This window comes from Meleagris gallopavo, chromosome 8 (assembly GCF_905368555.1).
Source record: "Meleagris gallopavo chromosome 8, MGAL_WU_HG_1.1, whole genome shotgun sequence".
NCBI lineage: Eukaryota > Metazoa > Chordata > Aves > Galliformes > Phasianidae > Meleagris > Meleagris gallopavo.
Window position 1 is genome coordinate 7,059,430 of NC_139411.1, and position 20,936 is coordinate 7,080,365.

The 20,936-nt window shown below is 37.4% G+C and overlaps 1 protein-coding gene across 1 annotated transcript in view; it reads left to right on the forward strand.

Annotated features, from left to right (window-relative positions):
• The window catches only part of BICC1 (BicC family RNA binding protein 1), a 96,679-nt gene that overhangs the window by 54,830 nt on the left and 20,913 nt on the right, over nt 1–20,936 (forward strand). The window contains exons 4-8 of the mRNA XM_085229261.1: nt 16,232–16,311; nt 16,793–16,951; nt 18,063–18,116; nt 19,073–19,267; nt 20,124–20,375. Coding sequence (XP_085085387.1) covers nt 16,232–16,311; nt 16,793–16,951; nt 18,063–18,116; nt 19,073–19,267; nt 20,124–20,375 — 740 coding nt within the window. The remainder of the gene's footprint in view (nt 1–16,231; nt 16,312–16,792; nt 16,952–18,062; nt 18,117–19,072; nt 19,268–20,123; nt 20,376–20,936) is intronic.

Here is a 20,936-nt window from a genome sequence, read left to right on the forward strand (position 1 = left end):
TAAGTGGCAACAGGATCCTGGTGAATTAACTCAAGACATCTGACAGTAGCAATAGACATGATGTTTTTTTGATCACCATACCCTCAGAACAACCCTATTTTCTATGTTGTAAGTAATGATAAAGATGTGCTCAGTTGTGACTTGTCAGAGTGCTCTAACCACTAACCACTTTTGCTAGAAACGAAGTCAAGGCGGACAGAGCTGTTTTCACAGCTGCTGACCAGCGTGCTTGTGGTCTTATCTCTTGCTTTCCTGCATGCCTGCTGCGTGTCTCTTTGTCTCCATAGCTGCCTGCTAGGCAGCTCAGCCCTCCAGCCTGGCATGCCCCAGTGTCCAAAGCTGCTGCTCTGGAGGGAATTCAGCACCAGTGCTTTGTTAGGACAGTGCTGTTTTCTCCGTGGAATTTTTGTAAAGCTTTGTACTTTTGGTTCCCAAGTTAAAAAGTGTAGGTCTAACTTTATGCCAGGTCAGTAAAGGTTTTCTTAATCTTGGCATCTACATGCTTTCTACTTGCTGGGCCCCATGACAACAGAACTGTTGGGTTGGCTCTTCTGCTATGGGCTGTGCATGCAGTAGAATTCCTGTGTGGCTTTCGTGACCTCACTGAAAAAAAAACTGATTCATTCTGATACATAATTGGTAACTTTGTATAAAAGTAAAATAAAAAAAAAAAAAAAAAAACCAAAGCAAATACAAATTCTTCCTTTAAATCTACTTACACCTGAGCAGCATGTGAATTTAGCAATAGTATGCTTTTGCATATTACAGACAGTTGTGTCAGTAGGTAACGGATGCCATAGAGTGTTTCTTGAGAATTCTAGTGAGACTTACTGAGGAAGGAACGATCATTTCTTCTGTCTGCATTTGTTCATAAAATCAACCAATGTGGTATGTAATCTGGTAAATCGCAAGATTTTTCTGTTCATCAAAATGGCAGAATTATTTTTTTGCTTGACCTTTCTGCAGCGGAATTAATGCTGTTTTGCATTTCAAATATTAAAAAACTTGATCAACAGTATGTTTGAGGTGAGATAAAACCAAATAATTTTGTAAACTGAAATGCAGAATACTTTCATTTTGGAAGTTTGCTATAGTACTGGCAAGTACTCACTCAGTGATTTTTGTGGCTTTCTATAACTTCACTGGATTGTGGTTGAGGTCATCTGAAATGCTTCAAGATTTGATCTATCTATGATGGAATTGAAATAAGCATTTTGAACTGAAATAGGATTAGAACACTTTCATCTTCATTGGGATATGGAGGTGATGGTCAGATAATTCCTATCAATCAGAAACAGGCTGCTAGGCTTTAGAATGTATTTCTTGAAGATACAGAATAACAAACAATTGTTGACAGAAGCATTTGTATACCATCTTTTTGATTATTACCACTCACTAATATGTTACTCTTTTTGTGAAGGGGTTATACACAATCTTTAGGACTTTTCCGTAAGAGACAATCAACTCTGAGGATGTCAAATGTCAGTTGAAGCCCACAGTGTTTTTGGTGTTGTTTTCGAGCATGTAACTTGTCTAGAATTTGATTGGTAAAGCATTGAGAAAGGACGTGTATTGTTTCATTTTGAACTCACTCCTGCTTCCATTTGTTTAAATCCTAATGGTTCATAAAGTTTCAAATGAATTTGAGAAGTTTCTGGATGTGCATTTTATGTGCTATATTAGTATCAAGCTTTCACATAAAACAAAATTTTTTGCAAGCCTATTTACAGATGCTGATTCAAATACATCACTTATGCATTAGGATTTGTCCAGTGAAGAATAATGACATGGGGTTAACAAACAAGTGCAAATTGCTGTGTTTTGATTTGAAACAAAATTGACTTGAGTGTAGGAGGGTAGGACCCCAAAACAGCTTTCAAGAGCATAAAGAAAATAGCATACACAGCAGAAATGAAGTTTAAGAACTTGTCAGACTTGAAAATAATAACACTAATGAAAAAAAATCATTTGATAACTTTATTGAGGAGTCAGAACAATGTTTTTACACTCTAAAGAAATAATGCCTAATACACTCTATTTTATGTTTGAAGAAATCCCACACTTGAGCTGTCATTCCAGTTCCATATAACTGTTTTTCTGTAGCTCTATTCAATGTGCAATCCTCTCTTCAGGGAAGGGATGTTCCAGGTTTATTGCTGACTGCAGGAAAAATAGGTCTGCCATATTACTCTCTAAACTGGTGCACCACCTTTAGACTGTCTAAAAGTAAAATGTAAATATCATACGTTCTTTGTAGATCTTGCTGTATTATAAATAAAATTCTGATACATTTATGTTCAAATTGCTTTCATTTCAAACATTCTTTATGTTGTGGATTCTAAATATAGCCCAAGGCTGTGCCAGAGGCTGACTGCAAACACACAAAACCATCATTGATACAAACTCTCTTTAATGACTTCCTCTGGAAACTCTAATTTGAATCATATGATCTTTCTAGAGTAAGCAGTAGAAGGGAATATCTGAAAAACAGTTATAGTATGGAATGGCTTTCTGAACTCTAAGCTTTTGATCTGAACAAACTTAACTTTGTATAAACTCTGCAAGTAATTTTATGTCTTGGTTATTGGGCAAGACTAGTATTTCCTATAGAGCAATTCAGATCCAAAGAGCAAAATCCAGGCCATAAATAGTGTTCTTGGGATACATGCTATTTCCCCCTAGATGGTGAGCAGTTAAGAAATAATAATTTTTTTTGGAAGATGTTTGTCTTGAGCTCTGATAGTGCGTAGGTCTGGCTGTGTGGCTGCAACTGTTAAATTGGTGTTGTTTGTCTATTGAGATTGGAACTGCTAAGTGATGTTTATCAACCAAGGTTAGTCATTGAGAGCTGCTGGCAATGTTTGCCTCCTACCTTAACTGACGTGGAAGGAAAAAGGAAATGGTATCATAATGGGAGGAAAGCTGTGGGAAAGGAACAAGTTGGGGATGGAGGGAGAAGGGAGAAAAGCGAAAGGAAATGAGAGGTTGATGAGGAGACTGAAGTAAGTTGGAAAGATGTAGATGTGGTTCAGCAAATGGTTTGCAAGAAGCATGAGGATAGAGTGGAAGTCTCAAAGAAATGAAGCTTTTAAAAAAAAAAAGGTAGAGGTAATAATGGAAGTGGCACAAGAGAACAGGAAAACAGATGAGTGGTGGAAAGAGGAAGGTGCTGGGGAGAAGATGGTGACAAGGAATATTCTAAGGGGGGAGGAGGGTTGTTACCCAGCGTTCATGGCTCTTTGCCATGGGACTTGAGATACACATCCTTATCTTGGATGTGGGGTCAGGAACCCTTTTGACGTTTGTACTGGAAGAATATTATGGGGAAAAGCTGGTAAATACCATTACGTTGATGCAGATTTTGCTGGCTGTTTTAGACTGATGACTTAATACTTACCATGCTACCATTCTTATATCTAATATCTTAATGCAATTTCCATAAAGATCTAGATTAGACGACTCCAATCTTGGGTAAGTAAATTTTTTTAACGGGTGCCATGTCTTAAATCAAAACAGACATTTGATTTAAAATACAGGGAATGCAAAACAGTTTATTGCCTGGGAGTTGAGTATATTGGCACTTCCTAAAAATAAAAAAAAAAAGTATGTGCAAGTAAAATAAGATAAAAAGGGTTAAATTTGAGTGCAACTAACATCTAGTTTAGTATATTTGTGTCCACTGCAATGTCAGATAATGTAAACTGCTTGGTTTTGTAACACTGGAGGAGAATAAAATGCAATAAAATGAGCTGAGACAGTACTGGGCTTCATGAAATTGCAAGCTATTTTGTGGAACTTGCTTGAAGTTTCGTGATGCCAAACTGTTCCCATCAAGAATTTTGGCAATAAATTGGTAATATTATACCAAATTCTACGTGTTCAGAGTATTTCTATGTGTATATTGATCTTCCCCTCTTCTGATATAGAAGTATGGAATGAAATGTAGGAGTGCTGGTTGTGTTAGCTTTTCTGCCTATGGGTGCTGTCTCTGACTTGTAGCATTATAAATGTGTGAACTGGCATGTGTGTAAATATACTTTTGGTCACTTCAAAGAAATCTAAGTTTTCAGGATGTGTACACATTCTAGAAAGAAGAAGGAAGAAAAGATCAGTTAGGAATGTTGAGGTGCAGTATTTGTTGTTCTCTTTTTTGCTACCAGGAAACAGGGAGACTGGGTGGCTCCCCACCCTTAAAGTGACTGCTGTATTGCACTTTTGCTACGTTTTCTGACTACTTTCCAGTAGGTCAGTGGTTTTATTGATTATTGGTGGATGGATAGTATGTATTTTTATAAGTATGCAGATGGCATCAAGGCAGAAATGCAACTTTTAGTCAGAGCACACTGAAGAAATGATAGAATATGACTAAAATCTCAGTAATAATAATTCGACATAGGCTGATTTGAGAAGAAAGGTGGGGAATACAGCGTTGAAGAGAGGGGTTTGTCTGTTACTACACACCACAGGTTAAATAGACTACGCAGTGTGATGCTATCTCCCAGCATAAAGCAAAATGGGACACATTTTTAGATTCATTGCTCGTAAATAAAGGGAGAAATTATTTCATATTCACTAGTGAAATCGCCGAAATACTATCGTGCCCAGTTAGCAGTGCTGCTCGTCAGGATTTGGACTACTTGGAGAAATTCCTGGGAAAAGCAGAGGAGCTGCTTTGAAAACAAAGTAGGAAAATTTTTTTTCTTAATGTTTTGTACATCAAAATAGTAATAATTTATGTAGTGGTAGTAAAATAGTGATTGTTATCAGTGTCTTAGTACAGGATTATAAGCAAACACTTCTGTTGAGAAGAGATTTCTTACATATTACAGAGGACAAGAATAGATAATACTGCAGGGTTGTTTGTGGTGGTTTGGCTGGTGGTTTGTTGGTGTTTGTTTTTTCTTTTTTTTTTTTTTTTTTTTTGCATAGTTCTTGCTGCTTCCTCTCTTGCAATTTTAGTAAAACTTGTACCACAGTCAGCTGAAAATGAATGCCTTGTAACTTGTGTTTGAGTATCTACATTTAGATTCCTAAATCTGTATCTGAATGTGGTATCCTCTGCTGCTTTCCTCTGGTCTGCTGGCAGGGAAAAGGAGAGAGCACAGAGCTGGGGTGAGTGTAGGTGCTGGAGGGGGTGTTCCTCACGGGGGTGGACTCTTCACAATGCTTTGTCACTTTTTAGTTTCCATTGTTTCTCATTTCATACCCTCATCAACATACAGCTGCGTTGTCTCAGTGTCACAGCTATTATGCTGCCATCAACACTGCCTAGATGTTTACAACTGAGCAGTGAATGTTCTGCCGTGCCAGCTGTTTTTGCTAGTGGGTGGCAGGGTACCCAGATGTGTTGGGTTTTGAAGAAGAGCACTGCATGCAGCAACTCGTGGGTTCGTCCCCTCGCCTGTGCTGCCCTTTTGTAGTGCATAGAAAGTCAGGTGCAGATGTTCAGATATCTGTGCCTCACCTAAGAAAGGTGAGGCTGCAGAGGGCTGAGTGAATCAGCCAGGAGGACTTCTGGGAGATGCAGGGTTTCTTTGTGTTTGTCACTGAGGATTTTCATTCTGAAAATGTTTCAAATCTCTGCTTCCTGCAGAGGGCTTTTTTTCTTTTTTTCCCCCTAACCTTCTTCAATTGGTACTGGCTTAATAACATTAATGATCTAGCTTTTGGTTTTTTGTTTTTGTTTTTTTTTTTTTTTTTTATGGGAAGGCTGTAGGTTACTTAGGCAGTGAGGTACACAAGAACGAAGCTGCTAATTCTAACACTGACGTAACTTCATGCACAGCATTGACCTTCAGGGATTGCAACCTAGCCACGATAGCATGCCTGTGCTGGTCATGCTTTTGAATTTCTGTCAAGCAGCCTCTTTGATTTGTAAGTCTTGTGGGTGCACACAGCTTTTGGAGTGACTCCTATGCCTGGCCATAGCAGGAAACAGAAACAATTTTGACTGATTTTTGTCAGACTAAAATAAGTTGAAAGGAACTTGTGTAGTATGGAATTTATTGGTTGAATTATCAATGTTTATTTTTTACATTTCTGGACTCTACTTGAAAGCTAGAATTTTGACTTGTCTGCATTGAACAGAAAACTTGTCTTCTCCCACAAATATTTAGACAGCTGAACTGTGGGGACAATTCTCAGCTGTCTTAATGTAGTTTGTCCACAGCTGTTTCTCTGCCTTTTTCTACCTTAAAATGATTGAACAGATTGGTTGCGAGGAAGGGGCTTTATTTTTTCTTGCTATGGACAGCGGGAAATCAACACTGAAGTTCCTCTGCTTCAAGTGGTGAATATAGAACTCAAAACAGAAAAGTCTGCTTGTCTTTGTTTCTCAGCATCTCAAATGGAACACAGCAACCACCATAACCCTCTTCCCGAGTCAGTGTGTACTCTACCTGAAGGCCCAGATTTCCTTTATCACACTGTTTTCTATTAATAATGTGCCAAGAATGACCATCTTTGTATTTTGTCATCTGAAAGACACATGCGTGCAGGCGGACTCTTCTGTGGGTGGTTGCTTTCATCAGGATGAGAGAAAAAGCTGTAGAGCTGGAGTTGTTCTGATGTTTTGTCTGTAGTGCTTTGCTCATGAGCAAATTGGAGGAAAAGGTCTTTGTAGTCTTTATGTATTCTCTCCCCATGAAGTTTCGTAATTAACCAACAGGCTACCTGTTAGACAGTAATTTAACTAGGGATCGTCTTCACAAGGCTTTGAAAACAGGAAAATATTTTCCTGAATGTGTTGCTAAGGCATATCAATTAATACATAATTGACTTCAAGATTTAAAGCAAGTCTCTTGCTGACGCTGTGTTTATTGTTCGGAATGCCAGATTATTTACAGCATGTACTGCAGGCTCTGTGTTATGAGCTGCATCTGCTTTCTGTTTATCCATAAATGAGAAATTGTCAGTGGAAACAGCTTCTCATATTTTGAAGAAAAGTCCCCTTACTCTGTAATTGTGTAGTTTAAAAATTAAGGAGCAGTTGTATTTAGATAGCAAGTTAGTCCATTCCTTTCGTTTCTGGAGGAGCTGACCTGGTCTCCTCCCTGTTTTGCAATGAACAAGTGAGGCGGCTGTCCCAGGCCGTGCGGAACTTGGCTGCAGGTGTTGATTCTCTTTGATTGGAGCTGTTTGACATGCACAAATTCACAGCATCCCCCGTGCCAGCAGCTGGCAGCACAGGATTCATTTACTGGAGTTATTTATATCAGCCTTCAGCTTGTTACCGTTTCAAAAGGCAGACAAACCAACAAATTCTCCCTGCTTTGCATGCTGCACAGGTGAGAACTGAGAAACCTTAAAAAGAAGGTCGCATTTGCTGAAGTCTTATCTTGTTTGTGGGGTAACTGTTGAGTCTTCTGTGCTCGGTGCTTGTGCTGTATCTAGCGCTGCTTCTACACCAAACTAGGAAATCGTAAATTAGTATTAACGTAGGGAAACATACAGTCACAAATGTGACCACAAAGTAATGATTTAAGGGAACACTGAAGTAGTGAGTGAGGAGCAGGTGGGAATGGTAGAAGGGGAAGATAAAAAACAAACAAAACTCAAGAAGAAAATGACATCAACTCTTGTCATTCCTCAATGAAAGTACAACGAAGTTATAAGCTTTTCTGCTTTTGATCAGGGCTTGTTGTGTGTTCTGCAAAGAACAGCAGTTTGCTTATACTCAAGCAGATAAAGCAGAGCCAAAATACAAGCACAGTTATGAGGGGGAATTATCAAGAGGCTCATCCAATGAGAGTGCTTGGCAGGAATGGCAGTGAAACTAAAACTTCTGGCCCTGGAATGCAGCAATACAAATTCATATTGTAATTAAATTACTTGAATACACATTTGTTGCTATCTGTTCTGCTAAAACTGGTGTTAACTGATGCATTGTTCTTAGGTTTCTAGGCTTTTCTTGCCATTAGCAGTACCTGGTGGTGTGCTCTGAGAGTGACTGCTCTTATGTGTCATCCCCATCGTTCCATTTGATCTCAGATTTGGGGCATTCGCATCCTGTGGGTGCTCAATAAGAGATGAATTTTTCAGATGTGAGTTTTGCAATTAATCTTATGGAGATAGACAGATGTACAGAATTGATGCAGAGCAGATTGATCCAAACCATTTCCCTGTAGCTGTCGAGAAGACTGTTCAAATGTTTCTGTATCGCGCTTGGCACTGTTGTCTTAAGAAAACAAAACAACTGCCTTTGCATTGTTCGTTAGAAACAGAAATGATATAAGACACTTCTAAAAACTTCATTATCCAGAATTTTTTTTTCATTTTCACTTGTTGGAACTACTATTCTAAAGCAGAGAAGGTCGTAGAGTATTTGTAATTGTAACTGAAAATGGTATCCTTAATTATCTTTGTCTTTACTCATCAAGTGCCTAATGCAGTGTCATGAATCAGCTGTTCCTGTTTCCTGATAGATGTTTATTTCCTTTCAGTTCTCAGATTGACTGTTTGTTCTGTTCACGCAGGTATTCTCAGTGCTGTATTCCTTACTGAAAGACTGGTTGCATCCACTTGTTCCAGCCACATAGTTGGTGCTAATAAATTATTCCCATAGTTGTACAGGATACAACTCGCACAGTGAGATGCAGTTAGAGCAGTAAGGCATTAAAAGGAGTGGCAGTAATCAGGAGGCATGAAGATTCAAAGTAAATGCAGTTGGATTTGGATGCAGGGCAATTTGCAAAGGCAGCTGTGCCTAAGGCGTATGTTTAGGTGGCTGAGTCAGATGCCATGATGCCTTTTCCTTTTTATTTAGCAAAGAAAGCTATGATGACTTTTTGAGGAGCATGTGCGTGTAATCTAAAATAATCTCCACGCTTCTGCATCAAAGTTGTAGTCTTAAATTTGAGCATGTGTGCAGTGAAGATACAGTGGTGTTCTCACAGGAATTTAAGTCATCTATTACTATTCTTACAATACATTTTTTTTCCTCCCATTATTTCTCATTTTATTTCCTAAGCACTGTGGTTCTGCATTTGGGCTTTGAGATTCAGTGATGATAGACTATTAAAGAGCTATTAATTCATTTGTATATTTTTCATACTTAAGATATAACAGACCTTGTGTCATGCTAAGGACTGCCTTGCCTGGGGTGGCTTCTTAAGGGCAAGGCTGAAGAAACAGCTATGCAGGGAGTAGCAGTGTTGATAATGTGCCTTCTATAATGTCTGAATGCATTTACAAAATGTCTCTAATGATTTTATTTAGAAAAAGTAAAAATAAAGAATCTAAGCTAATAATAGGAAAACTGCTCTGATGAAAACTGTGTATCTGAAGTGGAACTCTTCATGTGACTACAATTAATTCATTCTTATTTCTTCTTTTCAGGTTTTCCTCTTCTCCACCTTGGCCTTCACCTTCTCCCTTGAAATCTGATTACTTTTCTGTTCAATTTGCCATGCCTTCTGTTACCTCTCCCTTGTCTTGCCTCCTTTCTTGTACTTTCAGAGAAGTCTTTTCTTCTGTCACTGGATCAGAAATCCAGTCATCAATAGTTTTACTCCAAAAATGATAAATTGTACAGGTAATCTATTTTTAAGCTTATCTGATATTTCTGGCTGATTGTTATTTAATTCTAGGCCTTCAGAAATTTTAATATCTGGTGTTCTGCAGTGACACTTTGAAGGCTGTGAGAAGATGTGAATGCAGGATTCAGCTGTGATTTGATGTATATGTGCACCTAGTTTTATTCATTTATGAGGTTACGTCAAACAGCTTTTACTTGAGGTAGCCCATTTACATTTTTAAGATCATCTTTTAAACTACCCTATATAACACACGAAGTCAGAGGAACAAGATGTCATTTCTCAATTCTACAAAATGTTATACAGTGTTTCTTCAGTTCTTTGCTTTTGTGGAGGAAGACGGTGTCAATGTTGCTTTACCCAGTCTCTGCTTCAGAAATCTGGAGTTATGTGGACCCATCCATGTACATGTGTTTCTGTGTATGTATGTGTATTTCTTTTAAATGCTGGGGAGAAGTAAGGAGGAGATGGTAGGCTTCACCACCATACGCCGTTACAGTGTGCAGGACTGAAAGGTGATGCTCTGATATCTAATGCTCCTCAGGTGACTAAATAGCAGTAACCAAAATGCAAAATGAGTCAAGGGTTGCATGTGAACTGCTTTCCCTGCAGCTGTGGCAGCAGCTTTCCAACTTCCTTTTCATTCTGAGTAGAACAGAAGTCTTTAAGAAGGTTTAGAGTTAAACGCTAGTAAGAGGGAAGATGAGAGTCAAAATATACATATCATATAAAAATATATGAGAAGCAAGGGCCTCTCAAGTATGCACATACATATAGGCACTGGTTCTAGCTTTTCACAAGAGCATTTCGTTATCATCTGTTCATCCACAATAGATCCTCCAGAATGCCCAGAGCCTTAGGATATGTCTACTCTGAAGACGCTGTTAATTGCTTGCAGCCCATGTTGAGTTTTGTGGTGCTTTGGCTGGGCTTTTGATGATCCCTATTTAGCCAGCTGAAATGTTTTTCTGATATGAGAGCTCTGCAGTCTAATTTAAACTATGTGAGGGAAGTAAAAAAATAAACAAAAAGAAATCCAATGCCATGGCATTCAGTAATATCTCTGAGGACACGGGGGAAGGCTGCACTAGGAAATGACCCACTGCATTCTGCCTCAATACAAGTAGCTTCTTTCTTCTGTAATTTAAATACCAGGGAGATAAGTAAATGCACTGAGGTGTTTTGGAGAGAAGGGTGAGAACTCTTCTCAGCTGATGAGCGAACAGCAAAAAGTGCCCAAATGACAAACTTCTCTCACTTCATTGCATTAATTTGCATATGCCCTTAATTGCTTTCATTTGCTGCGTGCTTTTTGCCTTCATGTTTTTTCACCATGGAACTAGAGTGAGCCTGTATCAAGCTTATAGTAGGCACTGACATCAAACCTCAAATTGTCTTGCTTGGTCAGTGAATATATCCACTCTAGCAGCCGTGTACTCAGTATTTCTTATTTTATTGAAAAACATTTTTTTCAATTATCTCTTTTCTGCATTAATACTAATTCCTGCTTGACTTTTCCTGATTTAAAATTTAGTGTTTTATAGACATGTTTCATCTTGTTGCTGTAGTGTGAATGGTGTTCTTTCTGTTGAGAACATGCATGTGTTCGTTTGACTTTTTTTGGTATGGCTTGCTGAATTTTTACTAATACCTTTTCAGCTGATAGTGTCATAACTTGTCCTTAAAGATGCTACATCTCTTTTGTCTTTTTCTTTGAGTAGCTCAATTGTATACACATGGGCTATTCACATCCTATTTAGCTTCTTACTGTGGATGACTGTCGTCTGCCTTTGTGTTGCCCAGTTGTCTAGCTAATTTTAGAGTAGTGGTGTTTCTCTAATGTAAGTTGAGCCTGTTCATCGTGTAAACAAGCTAGAAGTGTAACTGTGGTTTAAAGAGCTCTTAGCCATTAAATGTAATCTCTGATTTACAGTGGATGCCTGCAAGTTAAATGTCTAATTATTTCAAATATTTCTTGCCTGGCAGAAGTTAGTGTGGGTTCATTTGCAGTGGCACAAATGTGGTTTTGCTTGGAGGAGTTTTATTTTGTTTACAGAAATGCTGCACACAATAGTAGCAAAAAAGCTTGAAGCTTGCTGGTAGAGCTGTGGACAAAGACAGAGGAGGTGGAAACACTTCCAAAGTGTGGAGCGAGGAATTTGAGGAGAGGAGAAATAAAAGGCCTCTTCAAGGCAGGAGTCTGGCAAAATGCAGACTGTAGAGAAAAACATCCAGCATTTTCTGTTGTGCAACTTCAGCTTTCTATTTTATATCAACATTCTCCTATACTCAAAGGAAACCAAACTGGTAAAGTAAGTTGCATCTTTTCCATTCTTAGGAAAGAAACTCCACCTCAAAACAGACTACAAGATAAATGCTGGTGCAGCAAAGTTCTTCACTTTTTGCAAGACATTAACTGTTATCTAAGTCTCAGTCTTTTCCAGCTTCTGATGGTGTACAGCCATATGTGCTTAAACATGGAGGTTTTCCTGAAGTCTTTAAGTCTTTGTAGCAAGTAGTTCATAAAGATTCAGTGTCTCATTTCTTCTTTCATAATAAGCATCTGCTCTTTGCTGTAATTACTCATTTGAAATACACTTCCAGTCAGGGGAACTGCTAAGCGTGGAATTAAGTCTTGATTGTGCTCAGAAGCCTGTAAGGGGGAAAAAATGTGGGAGTGCTGTTTTAGTAAAACTAAGTACAAAAACCTATGTTCTTTAGGATAAAATAGTTCATGCTTTCTTAATGATCTGACCCAGTTGTCATCTGGAGGAGAATGCTTTGCTGTGTCCCTGTCTTCCAGAGCCCGTTGTGCTGGAAGCTTACTAAGGAAGTGGGCTCTTTCACATTAAGAACACGTACAGGTGCTGTGAGGGGTTTGGGTCCTTCTAAATACTGACAGAAGGGAGTCCTGACAATGTTATGGATATGTTACACCTGCCAGACCTTTCTGCCTGACGATGCTCTTCTCACTCAAAGCAGCATTAATCATCTTACTTGGGGCTTTGTCAGATGAGACTGCATTGCTGTGCTCATAGCAAGTGGGTGTTTCAAATAGTAAATATAGGCCTTTACTTAAGAAATATTTCTTTTGTTTCATTAGAGGTAAGATTATAAAATTTATTTTTAAAAAAATTACTGTGCCATGGAATAAACAGTTGCACCTGAGAAAATAAGTAGCATGGAAAAGTCTTGCTCAGCCTTATCTAATGTAAATGCAGCAGCCAACAGGCATCACTTGGTACAATCAATTCCTGATCAAATCTTCAGTTTATGCTGCTAAAAAGTAGTTCGTTGGAACAAGGATTTTTAAGGTGTTTCATTTCTTATAGTTGGAACATATACAGAAAATACTTAAGAAGCCCAAATCAACAGTTTTAATTACCCTCCTGTATTGAGGCATGAAGAATAGAATGTGCTCTTTTAATCCTATTCAGTGATATAAACATTGAAAACAAATCTTGGTTACCATTTGGTGTCAGAGTTACGCAGGAAATAGTTTGGATTAAGCAAAAAGCTGAAGTTGTAGGTGAATGCTTCTTCCTTTAGTGGCAAATTGTTTCTGTTGGCATACGGTCATGTAAGGACAAATGCAGCCTGGTCTGCAGGAAGCTTGCAAGAAGCTTGGGAGAAACTTGCCTTTTGATTACCCTCTGGTAAGCCTGTTGTAGTGCTTCCTAACAGAAATAGGAAGATCTTTACTTTGATAATATACGGTTTAGCCAGGTGGAAAAAAGGCAACTTATCATTTTCCTTTGTTAATTGACAGGCAAGTAGGATTTAGGATTTGGCTAAAAAAAAAAAAAAAAACAAACCATAATGATAGTGACTTGACTGTATGTACGTACCTTCCCTGGAAGAAATTACTGTTGTTTAATATCAGGAAAAAAAGTACAAGAACCACTGAATTTAAGTGAAAAATTTTACAAGGTATAGATTTGGGAGGCTGAATCTGATGAATCAGTAGAAGAGAAAACTTGCCACTTGTCCAATCTTACAGAGGAACTGCAAAGCAACAATTTGATTCTCTAGAGAGGTATATTTAAGAAATGTAAGTGTCTATAATATACAGGAAATCAGACTACCTAATTAAATTGCTACTCTGACTTATTAATCAATTCCTGAAGTGGTGGCCTGGTTTTGCACGTTACTTTGATATTGTGTGGGAATCTGCTGGTTCACCTTTCAGCCGTACATCCTTCCAGTGCACTCTCAGCTCCTGCAAAGCCCATTCAAAGCATTGAACTTCTATTGGTTGAACATAAGCTTTTTGTTTGCTTAATTTCGTTTTTGTTGTGTGCATGAGTTTTTGTACTTTTGTCTTTTTTTTTTTAATGCAAGATTTTGTCTGTAAGGTCATATCTAAACAGCATTTCCTTGAAGGAGTGAGCAAGCCTCAGAGGAGGAATTCTGGTAACACAAAAAACAAGTTGCTTCATATCCATTTCCAAACACTGTGCCATTGAGAAGGAGTCAAATGAGGAGAGAGTACTTAAGACCACGTTTGAAAGATTTGTCACTGACTACATGACAGTAGATCTAGATTTGTCACTGACAACACTGGGTTCTTTTTGTTTCTTAATGTGAGGAATTGAGCTTTTTTTCCTCTAAAAGCAAAGAAAAGCGAAATGCAGTAATACAGAATTACTTCTTTCTGAAGCTGTAAGTATCAACAAGAAAGGGACCCAAATTAGATGAATGAGGGAGAAAATGCATGACCTGAAATCTATCTTCACCCCTGCATGAACAAACATGACAGAGCAGCAGTACTTGTCATTAGCACTAAGAGCTATGGGATGCTAGCTGTGATACCAGATATTTTTCGTACTTGTGACCAAATGGGTATTGAAATACTATGTTTACAATAATGTGAAAATCAACCCTGAATTGTTCTTGTTTTTGGTTTTGTGTTTTTCCTGGTTGCCTCTAACGAGCACTTGGAGCACACATCATGTGCTAGAATCTGCTTCTGGGAATTTCAGCCTGCGCCATCCACTTCAAATATCACTCACAGCTTAAACACATTAGAACCACATGGCTTATTGTCAACTTAAAACAGAAAGAAAAAAAAAAATGCCCTTAAGACTATTTTGGTTTTTCTTACTTTGTTGTGAAAAGGCTGAAGCAGCATATTTTCAGGGCCTCTCTTAGGTTCTATGCACATACCGTGTTCTAGCAGCTACAATTTTTGGTTGTTTATTTTTTTAAAGAAATATGTCTGTTTCTTAGAACTCAAAATGCCACATTTTTCTTGACTTTCATTAGACTTGGCAGTGAATCCTCTGTTCCTTCAACATTTGTGTTCCCAGCTGAATGCGTTCAAACTTCCCAGTGTTAAAACACTAGGGTTTTTTTTTTTTACTGCTGGAAAAAGTGTATCCAAGCATGACTTAAACATATTCACTTTTCAACTGAGTACAACAGGTTGACAATTTTAAGTTGTATTATTTGGCATTTGTGTACTAGTGAAATATTTCTGTTGCTGAGATGATGACAAAAGCAGACGTGTTGTATTACGCTATTTTTTCCAGCCACTGAAAACACATTTACCTTTGTGAACGAAGATGTTTATACCAGTTTAGCATAATGAATTAGATGAATGTAGCATTAATTAGCCAGAAGATGATGTAGGGTTTTTTGAGGAGAACAGTTCATTCCGCACCAGGACTAAAAGTGCTTTTCCTGCAAATTTATTCCTGTATTAGGGGAAGAGAAACGTGCCTAGCATCACTTGCAGGATCAAGTCTGTGTTTCTGAGACTTAAAAATTTGGGTGGTGGTGTTTGCCTCATGTTTTGAGAGTCATTTTGGATTGTGGTACGTTGTGGTACTTTATGCTTCTGGACACCAGGTGGTGCTGCTAAACCATCTAATATGTGATTTCCACACACCGGTGTGTATATGATGCTTAACTTAGGAGATACTCTGCCTGTTAGCTCAGCAGAGCAAAATAGGCTTCTTAAGGACAATGGTTTGAAAATTATATTGCAAATTAGTTTGCGTGTAGATCCACAATTTTACATCTCAAGGGGCAGATGCTTCAATTAGCTGATGATAGTTTTGAGTATCTAGTTTGAGTATCTAGTTTAACAGTGATTGAATGTACTGAACACTTGGAAGATTTGATTTATTTATTGTTTAATGGTACTATTTCAATTTGATTTGGTAAATTCAATTAGAAAGCTGCTTCTGCTGGAGGCACCTTCATTTTTATTGCCAGTTTAAGACAGTGAAGGATACTTGTAGAAATGAGATAATGAAGTGATGCTGAGGTTTGGGTGGTGTCATCAGTTCCCCCTTCGATGTGTTCTGTGTCAAAAGCTCAACTGAGGCAGGCTAAGAGTTTTCTCTTTGCCCTCAATCTTTTTTTTTTTTAAGATGTGGTTTCTTAGGTAGATAACTGTATCACAGGCATTATTTTTAATCACATCTGGCATGTGATTTGTATTTATTTTATGTAGGTTACAGTGTGTAATAAACTGATTGGGTAATCCTGAACTCCTAACTGAAAGGATTGAATAATATATTTGATTTTTAGCTGAAGGCTGATGGTACAATTGATCAATAAACGATAGAAAGTGGGTAAGAATAATCTTGGAAGCTTTGAAAATGCTTCTTTCAGACTGCTATCCTTTAACTGGTGACAAAAGTTTGATAGATATTGGTTTTATTTCTTAAAAATATTTATTTATTTTATAGATCCTCATATTAAAGTCTCTGGAAAAAAGGAAAACGTTAAAGAAGCTAAAGAGAAAATCATGTCAGTCCTGGACACAAAAGTAAGAAAAAATTTACTTTCAGGTCTTCTATCGGATTTTAATTTCATCTAGTAGCAAATTTTTCATGTAAATGTATGAAGCTTCTGCCAACTTTTGTTGTATGCCAACTTTTCATTCTCTTCCACAGCCAGCCAGAAGGAGCTCTCCAGTGATAAGCAGCATTTTTCTTTAACAACTGTGAACATTATTAGCAACCGTTAACTATTAAGAAAAGCTCTAGACAATGTTTGTGCATTTAAAAAAAAAAAATGATGTACTGGAAAAAATTTGGTATTTTGAAGGTCTAACTTCATCTCCATGTTACTTCTGCATTAGAAAATATTAATGACTGTGATCCATACTAAAGTGTCTCATCTGAGTAGAAGATGAACTACAAAAATGCTTTGAAAAGCAGTTTTCAGTGTCATTCTTTTAGTTCCAATGCTATGAAATACTCAGATTCTGCTCTTAATGTATCTAATCATGGGTGCTTCATTTCCAGAGCAATCGGGTAACCTTGAAGATGGATGTTTCACATACAGAACATTCTCATGTGATAGGTAAAGGTGGCAATAATATTAAAAAGGTGATGGAGGAAACAGGATGCCATATCCATTTTCCAGACTCAAATAGGAATAATCAAGCAGAAAAAAGCAACCAAGTATGTATAATTCTAATTTAACTACTACATTTTAGCTAGTTTGTATTGTAGATTTCTAAAATATATTAGAATCGTAGAATGGTTTGGGTTGGAAGAGATCTTAAAGCCCCTCCAGTTCCAGTTCCCCTGTCAAGGTGGAGATAACTTTCACTAGATCTGGTTGCCCAAAGCCCAGTCCAGCCTGACCTTGAATGCTCCCAAGGATGGAGCACATGGGATATCCACAGCTTCTTGGGCAAATATTTATATCAATATGAAACAGTTCTAAACTTACCTCCAATTACCTTTTTCTTTTTTTTTTTTTTTTTTTTGGAGAGGAGTGGAATTCAAGTTCAGAGAATTAAGTATTTGTTGTTTACATTCTAGAAAGCACAGGAGTTCATAAAAGAAAGCTTTATGAACAGAACAATTTGTGATGCTTCACGAATCTTTTTTTTTTTAAAGCTAAGATTACTTAGAGCATGCAGAAGTTAGCAAATTAGTGTGAGCATTCTGCTAAAGCAGCACTATGAAAAACAAAGCCTTTTTTTAAAACTCTTCATTGAATCATGCATAACTCGTTGTTAGTTCTGACTCATGTTGTTATGTTTTCGAAAACAAGAGTTGGTGCATAGCTAACAAACACAAACATTCTATTATAAGTTCAACTTCAGTAGAATAAGTCACTATCTGTTTTGGATGTCTCCTGTAATGCTAGCCATTAGTGAAATGCTTACCTTCTCATCTTGCATCGTGGTGTTTAGAATCTCTCTTGGGCTTCTCATCAAAACACAGCAATTTTGAAACATTCAAGAAAACATGCTGAAAGGCTTTCAGCACATAAAGTACTATTTCCATTATTTAATCCTAACAACTGTATTGATCATTTGATAAACTTCTAGTTGCTGAAGTGTAGGTAACCTAAGATGCTGTAATATTTTTAAGTAGATCTCTTTTTTTTTTTTTTTTTTTAAGTTGGATTAAATTTTTAGCTGTGGTTTAGGCAACAGTTGGAATGTTACTGGATGTCACTTCAGTGTTGATTCTTAAAGGAAGCATTGATATTTTGATAAATTTTCAAATGCCTCACTTGAAAATGTAATGCGTGTTTTCTATTTTCTTACTCTTCCAGGTGTCTATAGCAGGACAGCCAGCTGGAGTGGAGTCTGCAAGAGTTAGAATTCGGGTAATAGCCTATTTCAGTGTAATGCTCCCCTGAAAACACCTTGAAGGAAAATATTGCTGTGTAGATGTAAGATCCTTACAGTTGTTTGGCCCTGTCCTCTGACAGCAGAAATATAGAATGAACAAGTGTATCCATGAGTAATATATGAGTAATATGAGGGTATCATATAGATTTTAGTAGAATGTGAATCAGTTTTTAAATAGCTCGAGGAAAACACTGAACAGTCTACAGTATAAGCAAGAAGTAAAGTATCCCATACTGTGCTTAAAATTGCGTTTTCATTTATGCTCCCCAGTTGACCTATAGAAACTCAGGCATCCTGTGTGAATATGATTTAAAAGGCAGCCGTTGTTGTTATTATGTGTATGGAAATGATAAAATTATAGTGGAATTTGGTTCCATTCTCCGCTCACAGCACTTCCTGTCTTCCCTTTCTGGTTTTGATTTGTGTGCATCATAGCATAGGTAACAAATCTAATGAAGTGTAATGTTTTTTTCCCCAACAATAATTGTAGTCAGGTGTGTTATTTATAAAAATGTGGTCTTCGAAGACATGAAGCCAATGTTATGTAGCTTTGTACCTGATTTAAGAGCTCTTATCTGTGGCAGAACAAAAGCTTCTCTATGAATGTTTACAAATAATGACTTCTGTTAGCAGCGTGGATAAATATAGGTAATTAAACTATGGCTTTACGATTGCCACATAATTGCAAAAGTTCCTGTTGTTTTTGAACAAACAAAAATTGCTGTCTAAAACAAACAAAAAACCAACAACATAAAACATGTTTCCTTGGAAAAGCAATGCCTTTTTAACTCAAGATAATATCTTCCTAAATGAACAAATTAATATATTAGTTTAATTATAACTGATCAATATGTTCCAATTCATTAATAAAGTTATGGTAATGTTATTGAGCATGACTTAGTTTTTCAGTATTTTCTGTTTAATGTTCTAGGAGCTGCTTCCATTGGTACTCATGTTTGAATTGCCTATTGCTGGAATTCTGCAACCAATCCCTGATCCTAATTCTCACACCATTCAGCATATATCTCAGACATACAACATTTCAGTTTCCTTTAAACAACGCTCTCGAATGTATGGTGCTACAGTCATTGTCAGAGGGTCACAAAATAATACTAGTGCTGTGAAGGTAATGTCATCTTGAGGAGGTTTCTGCATATTGTACATATATTTGTAAGCTAGGTATCTAAGTATTATGTTAACATTATATCCTTCCCCATCCATACATGTGATGGCAAAATCACTTCTAAAATCTTAGTATTAATTCTCAAAAAACTTGAAGTGGTGTAGATAAAGTGTAAAAATGTGGTAGTTCTAAGTTTAAAAGCTTGGCACAACATCAAGTTATATATTTTGTTGTTGCTGTATACCTCTTTAGGTTTGCGACAATTCTGGAATGTGTCCTAATCCTACACTCATCTTAAATAAAAGCAATAGTAGAAAGTCTTTCATGCTTCAATTTTCTCAATGTGCAGTCAAATATTTAACTTTGAAATGTGCCTTAATGGTTCATCAGAGTTGTCTTGCTAAGTTGGTTGTGAAATGTGGATGTAACAGAAGTTAGGCTCACTACCATGAGCCGATTTACTGTAATAAAGAAACTTTTACTAATGACTGGCAGTGTGACAGATAAATATTGTCTCGTATGGGTGTATCTCAAGCCTATGAGAATAACTGAGGCCAAAACTGAAAGATAAATTTTGCAAGTGTACCTACCCAATAAAGTCTCAATTGACTTTCTTATTCCTGTGTATGTGGCCCAGGAGTTTTGCTGAGATCAGACAGTTTGATGTCTTAATATTTGTCTTTAGTGATGACAATTAAACTCTCCTTTTTGTCTTAAGATGGAAATAGTGAAGTTTCTTACAAAACAGTTGAGTTTTTAATCAAAACAGAAATTTTTCTTGAATGCCAAGTGCAGTCTGGTGCAACTTTTGTTTTCCTACAAGGACTGTATCATCAGCTTCTTGTGTTTGCCCCTGCAGGAAGGAACAGCCATGCTTCTAGAACACCTAGCTGGGAGCTTGGCTTCAGCAATCCCTGTGAGCACGCAATTGGACATTGCAGCACAGCATCATCTCTTTATGATGGGTCGAAATGGCAGTAACATCAAACATATCATGCAGAGGACTGGTGCTCAGATTCATTTCCCTGACCCTAGTAACCCACAGAAGAAATCCACTGTCTACCTCCAGGGCACAATTGAGTCTGTCTGTCTTGCCAGACAATATCTCATGGTAAATACTTTCAGTTAAACTTGCTTGTAAAAATGCTAAATAATGGAAAATGTACCCTTTCCACATTGGCCCAGTGTAAGTCAATTTTAGAGAAGTGTTATTACATTGCAAAATGCTCAATCAGCTGAGTGTTCTAATTTCATCAGTGTTTTGTGTGTGTTTGTAGTTACTCAAAGTACTTGTGATCTGTGGTAGCATGATTTGAAAAAAGGCTGTGGCAGTATTAATGCAGCATAAGCAATTTGTATTTATGGTAACAGTATGCTCCTGAGTGGAAGGAGACTGGGAGGGAGGAGTTATTGCTATGTGCTGACATCTTCTGCTTGTCTTATTTAGTCAGTTGAAAGGCTGAGGGAAGAAGCAGCTAATCAGATAAAATCTTAACCCCAATTCCTAACTTAGTAAATCTGTGTTTTTCAGCCTCAGATATAAACATTTGAATTTGTCAATTGTACTTAGAACTAAACAGCTGCAGTCGTTCTGAGCTTCACTTAAAGTACTATTTTCTTGATTGGTTCTTCTCTGACATAGTCCAGTGTTTTGTGTTTTAGAGCAATTTTC